The 7,358-nt window shown below is 44.2% G+C and overlaps 1 protein-coding gene across 1 annotated transcript; it reads right to left on the minus strand.

Annotated features, from left to right (window-relative positions):
• Nucleotides 1–290: 290 nt before the first annotated feature.
• Nucleotides 291–1,223, minus strand: LOC125343195 (melanoma-associated antigen 10-like). The gene has a single exon (XM_048335461.1). It carries the CDS (start codon nt 1,221–1,223, stop codon nt 291–293), a length of 933 nt encoding a protein of 310 aa, XP_048191418.1.
• Between the last annotated feature and the right edge of the window lie 6,135 nt (nt 1,224–7,358).

Below are 7,358 nucleotides of genomic sequence, written 5' to 3' on the forward strand. Positions count from 1 at the left end.
TACTGATGCTAAACTAAAGATTTGCTGAGGAATCTGGTCATTGAGTGGGGGGACTTCTCTTTAAGATACAATTTCCAGTACAATACACATAACCAACCAAAATCAAGACAATGTATTTATATTTTGATATGACATAGAAAATGGGCAAGACAAGAATTAACACTAAGCTTCTTTGTATTATAATTTATTTTAAGGATAGAAATTTTGACCATTTCCAAAAAAGTCTCTATTCCACTGGGATGTTCATATAAAATGGATTTCTAACGGGTTTTCAAATTAAAGTCACTTTTCTAGTGAAAGACATATCTTCCCCGTTGTTGCTGTAAAGTTTCTGCATAGAGTGATCCTAAGGACCTAGGGTCAACTCTGCAGTACTTGGCCCAGTGTTGTAAGAGCTTCATTTTGGTGGTTTCTGCATAGGCCCTTGTGCCCCACATGAACTCATAAACAGCGGGATTACTGTCGGGCACCTTTTCATATATCACGTATTGCTCCCACACAAAATCTCCCATGAGCAGGTTCCTAGGTTTTCCATAAAGGAAGTGTTCCCTATCCGAGTACACTTCCATCTTATTCAGCACATGCCAGATGTCCTGCTCTAAGGCGCAGCCACCCTTGATATAGATAGTGCACAGCACCATTATCAGCAGGCCTGTTTTGGGCATGCCTATCACATCGCTCACTACACCATCATAAGTGATCCCTGCTGCTGGACCAAGCACACGAGTGTGCAGAATGGAGTCTTCCTCCTTCATTTCAAGTCCATAGAGGACCTGCATGAATAGATTGGCTTTGTCTAGTATCACTGGGAAGTAATGCTGGTGACCAACTGTGATTTGACTCAGTATATCCTTCTCAGAAACTGGCTTGCTGATCCAATACTTATGCAGCAGGTATGGCAGCAATTGTAGTGCCGATTTCTGCAGGTCCATCTGCAGCTCCTCCTCACCCTCAAGGGGCAGCTCTTCCTTTTCCTCATTGTGGGATTTCTGATATTTCTTATTTCTCTCCCTAATTTCCTCACCCAGGATACCATCTAAATCGTCCCTTGCAGTAAGGAGGAGCTTAGAAATGGAATCCTCCTCAGACTGGGGAACCTGCTCATCCACCAGGCCTGTGGCCTCTCTTTGGGCCTGCGGGTCTTGCTCCTGGGCCTGCGGGTCTTGCTCTTGGGCCTGCGGGTCTTGCTCCAGCTCAGAGGGATGCGTGCTTGTAGCGTCCATCATGGGTGCCCTTCCCGATTACAAGTATGAGGGTAGAGAGCAGCTCGATGATGAGGACTCCTAGGCCTATGAGACAGAACGCAGAGAAGTAGTTTCAGCTGAGAATGTTCTTCCGGGCAGCTTGCTTAGGACTTGTTGCTAGTCTTTCCTTTGGTGGTTTAGAGCCACATAGGTTCCTGGCTTCTCTTGTGTCTGTTGCCTGAAGCTTAAGAGTCAGAGAACCACTCAAAAAGGCTCCAGGTACCGAGTGAGTCTGAGTCCCTGGGATCCGACAGAGGTGTACAGTATTGTGTATTGTGGAGTTGCATGTTGTGATGGGAATAGAGCCATGGTCCAGTGTCAGCATATACACCCCAATCTTAAAATCTGACCCTAGCAGGGAATCATATGCTGGATTGCATGATACATACTACTTCAGACCTAGACTTTTTCCTCCTGCTCCCTGGAGTATGTACAGTGGGCACTTAGACCTCTCTCTCTTCCTTGGGCCCCAGCATGCAAGGCCAACATGGGGCCCCCAGGCTTGAGAGCAAAAGGGAGGTAAGATTTCATGTTCCTCAATGTTCTGCAATAAACAGTTCCTACAGAGCTCATTTGAAACTCCAAAATTTCCCCTGGTGATATCTGGACTACTCTCTGCTGTCCTTGGGGCATATTCTCACAGGTCCCGGTCCTCACAATGAAACAAAAGGCAATATGAGGTCATCACAGGTCACCATGGGCAAAAGCAAAGTTGACCAGACCCAGAAAGGGGCCTTATGGGTGGAGGACTGGTTCAGTGCTCCCCTTGCTTTATGCTAAATTGGAAACTTTCTGAGCACCTGAGGTCAAAATACTAAAGCAAGGGGCTGGGGATATGGCCTAGTGGCAAGAGTGCTTGCCTCGTATACATGAGGCCCTGGGTTCGATTCCCCAACACCACATATACAGAAAATGGCCAGAAGTGGCGCTGTGGCTCAAGTGGCAGAGTGCTAGCCTTGAGCAAAAAGAAGCCAGGGACAGTTCTCAGGCCCTGAGTCCAAGCCCCAGGACTGGCCAAAAAAAAAAAAAAAAAAAAAAGTAAAAAAAAAACCACTAAAGCAAAAACTTATTTCTGTGAGAAATTCTAAAGATTCAAAGGGATGCGAATGCACCTATGCTGTCTGGGTTTTCTTACAGGTTGAGGAAGGACCTATGGTAGTGGAGCCCCATGTGTAGGAGTGGTACCTGTTATACTTGTCCTCACCTTGTTTCCAGATTGATTCTGGACACTCCCTCTGGCTGGCTATGTTGATTCAGTGAATTCCTTCAATTTGGGACCTCTACTTCTTTATTCCTGGGAGACAGAAGTGTAACAACAATTCATGTGAACCCCTAGCAGTGATTTGTTAAAGTTGAGGGAGGGAGCAAGACCCACAGCTTAGCTTTTGCTTTGTGTCTTTCAAAATAATTATAATCACTCTTTACAACCTCTGAGACCTTTCCCTCTATTAACATCCAGGTCCATCTTGCAGGCCAAGAATACCATTTTCCCCATCTTGTTGCCCATCCTGAGAAACCACTGGTGTCATTTCTTCCCGACAGTTCTAACTGGATCCACCCTGGGCCTTAAATGCATGTAGACTCCCCATATCTTGAAAAGAAGATTTTAGTCTTCTCTAAAGCCTTTGCTGAACAAAGGTTATACTCTTTAGAACAAGGTTCACTCCTCACAGAAATAAGCAAAAGAGGCTAAAGAGCCCAGAATCCAGGCATGCTGTGTGGCCTCCCTAGAATGATGAGACAGTAGATGTCTGCCTGTGATCAGATCTGCAATCCAGGCAGGAACTCCACACCTCTCATGAAACCAGTCATCTCCCACACAGTTGCAGGAATATCAGGGCTTATTCTAAGAATGAGATCAGGACTCTGTCTGAAAATAAGGGAAAATTACCCATCCTCGGTGTTCGCTGACATATCACCTTGACTCCCTGCAGTTCTTACCCTGTCCCCTAGATTTAGAAATCAATACTCATTTGTTTGATTACCTTATCTAGGGCTACCATTAGGTCACAACATGAGTGGGTCATATTCTCTCTAGCGCAATGCCAGTTGCTCCTGCGTCTCCAATGTGAGACCTCAGTCAGCATCTGGAACATCAGCCTGTGAACTTCAGGGTTTATCTATCTTACTAATCCCTATCTATGACTTAGAAGGTAAGTATGACATCAATACTTGGTCAGAATGCACAGGGCCTCTCTGAACTGACAGCAGGGGTAGACTTCCTCTGTGTCTCCCTTAACCTAGAGTCTAAGGTCCATTTCTTTACAGTCTTGACCCTAACCAGCCAAAGCCCTCATTTCCTTTATGACTCCATGGTGGAAGTTAATGTCCCACACACAATTCTGCCAGGAGTTTGTTATCTACTCACATAGGCCCTCTGAAGTCCAGCTGTCTCCACAATAATGTTTTCAATGATTCTCAGTGTCCCGCGTGGTAGGAAGGAGTGAAGAAAAGGTAGACTCTTCACCGTGTTGAGCCCTCAGGATCGTGGCTGAGAATAGGGATATGTATAAATGTTTAGGGCATACACCAAGGAGTTTGTTTCCTCTGCTTCCCCTCAAATATCCAAAACCTCTTATATCCAAGGACCCTAGACCCTAGACTAAGACTGTAATTCTCAAAGTACCTCGAGGGAAAACTTAAGGTTAAATGAGTTGATTTGGATTAAAGTCCATATATGGTGGAAGAATGCCCAACCCTCTTGACATTCCCCAGGGTTTAGGACTAAGAGTGTCAAAACTGTGACATTTGATTATTTTATGATTCCCTACCCGTATCTGAGCTTTTGCCAGTCAATTTCTCCTCTCTCCTAATCCAGCTTAGAGACACACTGCCTCTCCTCTCCTCTCCAAGTTTATTGTTCAAATCTGTCTCCTTGGTCACAAGATTCTGAAGGTGAGGCTGGGGGATGGGTGGAATGTTGTGGAAGGGCTGACATTGGGGTGACAGTTTTTCTTTTGATAGTAGGATTTCCTCTGTTCACCTTTTAGGCACATCACCTACTTGAATTTCTCTGAGTTTGAATTGCTCTTCAGAATTTTACTCTAAGGCAGGTACCAAGTGCTCAGACCTGTCGTCCTACCTACTAAACCAGCTGAGATCTGAGGATTGCTGTTCAAAGCCAGCCCAGACAGGAAAGTCTGTGTGACTCTTATCTCCAATTAAACACAGAAGAAGCAAAAAGTGGTGCTGTGGTTGATATTAGTAGGTTGTAGCCTTGAGTGAGAGAGTTCAGCGTCATCGCTCAAGCCTTGAGTTCAAGTCCCACAACTGATAAAAAAAGAAAAAAGTGAATTTCACAGTAATTTCCCCAATATATAAGGTGTGTCTGAAGAGCTGAATTCAGTGACTTAGTGAAATCATACTTCATCAGGAGCCAGAGATTGTTAGGATCAGAATTTGAAATATGCCTGGGCTAAACTTTTGGGAGACCTTTTGTCAAACAACGAAATAATGGGCTGGGGATATGGCCTAGTGGCAAGAGCGCTTGCCTCGTATACCTGAAGCCCTGGGTTCAATTCCCCAGCACCACATATATAGAAAATGGCCAGAAGTGGCGCTGTGGCTCAAGTGGCAGAGTGCTAGCCTTGAGCAAAAAGAAGCCAGGGACGGTGCTCAGGCCCTGAGACCAAGCCCCAGGACTGGCCAAAAAAAAAAAAAACAACAACAATGAAATAATGACTGTGACAATCACCAAGGATATGTACAAAGTATGATGAAGGGCTTGGAGGTCCAGGGCTTCTCAGTCAAAAACAAATAGATCCCAATTGCCTGTCCCGCATAAGTGCTTGAGCCACAATCCCACAAAATACTAAATATAAAGTAGAAGAGGTGAGTGGAGGAAGGGTTCACAGATGATTAGCGCCTCAATGTACATGCCTTGGCTATAACATCTTGCATATGAGGGAAATTATTGTGAAATTCTCTTTTTTTTTAAACTACTGACAGAGTTCTGAGCTCTTTGCTTGTATGACCTGCAGACTCCAGAAGATTGTTACTCTCATGGTTCCCTAATACAAAAGTAAGTACTTTCTTCAGTATCCCCCCCATTGTGCCCAACTCACAGTGGTTTTGTACATAGATTATCTGGGGAACCTTCAACTATGAATCATGTTTCTCTGATCTCATAAGGTCAAAACCTATCCTTTTCTAGTACCTGACAACAAGATTTTGTCTGTCAGGATCCATGGATGAAGTTACATGTGCTATCATGGGAACATCCTACATCTATTTCTATTAAGTGTCAATGGAAAAGAGATGAGAACAGGATTATGTATGTGAATGTGACTTTGAGGCACATATCTATCTGAGGCATCTATAGGTAAAAACCATAACACAGCTTTAAAATATAACACACCAGATTCAAGCTATGGTGTCCTAAGAACAGGAGTTGAGTAATTGAAATAGCCAGAAACATACACATTTTCACCTATTTTGCCATAAGAATAAATGAACTATTATATTTACAGTGAAAATATTAAAATTCCTTTTTTAGAGCCCTTAATATACATCTGAGGGGGTATCTCACCTTTGTTTTTGTCCTCACCTTGTTTTTGTCTGCTGTGTTATCTCAGGACTGCATTTCAGGACAGGAGCATTGTCCCCTGGTCTGTGGAACATACATAAGATGCAGTTTGAGAGTTCTCTACCCCTTGGTATACAGCCTTCAAAGACAACACTGGGATCCCAAAATTGACAAGAAGATGAGACTGGACTTGATGAGATCCCCGTTATTCTAGGATGAATGGCTTCTTTATCATCATACTGGGCTCCCGTGATCAGTTAGATGGAACCACACCATGACTTTTTGATGGCTTTAATGAAATTCTCTGAAAAAAAGAGGTAGTTAGGTATTCACTCATGTGACCAAAGGCCCAAAGTCAGGGCTGAAATGCATAAAAGAAGCTCACCTTATCAGGTACTCATTGGTGTAGAGCTGAATAAGGCTCCCAGAGTGATTATTTTCAGACTCAGTACTAGGATAAGGTCTTTCTCTGATCACCCTCTGCTTTCAATGGGTCCACTTCCACAACCCAGTCTCTAACCATGGTAGAGTCAAAGCAAAACTAGGACTCTCAGATTCTCTTGTGTAATGAAGAGGGATGAGTGACTAGGAGGGGTTTTCATCGAAGAGACATACCTCCAAAATGTTGTTAGAGGGACCAAAATTGTAATATTCTGGATCCTCTACATAGGTAGGAGAATCTCCCTCGTTCTTCTCTGAGTTTCACCTCCGCTAATGACAGAGTTCAGACTTCTCCACTTCACATACCTGCAAATATCAGCAGAGAGCTCTGGCTTGCTTGTTGCCCTGGCACAGAAGTGCATGTGTACAGTCCTTACAGAAGGGGTACAGCTAGATTGCTGTTGGTGCCTTTATGGGATGAGTAGGCAGGATCTCCTGCTACATTAAGCTATCACATAAACCATTATAGAGGCCAGCCTTATTCCTTCTTAGGACATCAACCAGGCTATTTAATCCAAGCTTTCCTTTGCCAGAACCATGAGAGGTGGAGTGGTGAGGTCCTTACCTGACCAGACACCACCTGCTGAAATGCTGCAAAGTACATCCCGATGAATTATGTGCAGACCTTCTAGAACAGACAGCTTCCTCTGCTCATATTCTGCTTCCACTTGCACCTCTCATAGAGTTCTGGCTTCTCTGCTATAGAGATGCCACATCAAGTCTGTTGTTCTTAAGTCCCTTGAAGTATAGCAAAGGGCTCAGTGAGAAGTAACGGTTCTATATTGAGGTGATACCACATCAGACAGCAAGGTCACAGATTTTTCCAGAGGGATTATTTTGAGCCCTTCTAGAGATAATGCTTCATCAGGCCATACGCTTCTTGGACTCCTCATAGAGCATGGGGCACTTCCACCACAACATCAGATCTACATTGAAATGGTCCAGGGTGCCTAGGTTAGAAGAAGGAGGAGAGGGTGTTGTTGTTTACAACAAGATCAGAAAATAAACACACTGGTTTCTATCACCATGTGCTTCTGTCTGGGTGGAATCAGCTTGAAATTTCCCTGCCTGCTAGGAAGAAGATGTAAACTCTGACTAAGCATGGGCTACTGCAAGGGGGCATAGCCCTGAGTAATGCTGGGAGGAGA

The sequence above is a fragment of the Perognathus longimembris genome, chromosome 28, assembly GCF_023159225.1.
Source record: "Perognathus longimembris pacificus isolate PPM17 chromosome 28, ASM2315922v1, whole genome shotgun sequence".
In the NCBI taxonomy this organism is placed as follows: domain Eukaryota; kingdom Metazoa; phylum Chordata; class Mammalia; order Rodentia; family Heteromyidae; genus Perognathus; species Perognathus longimembris.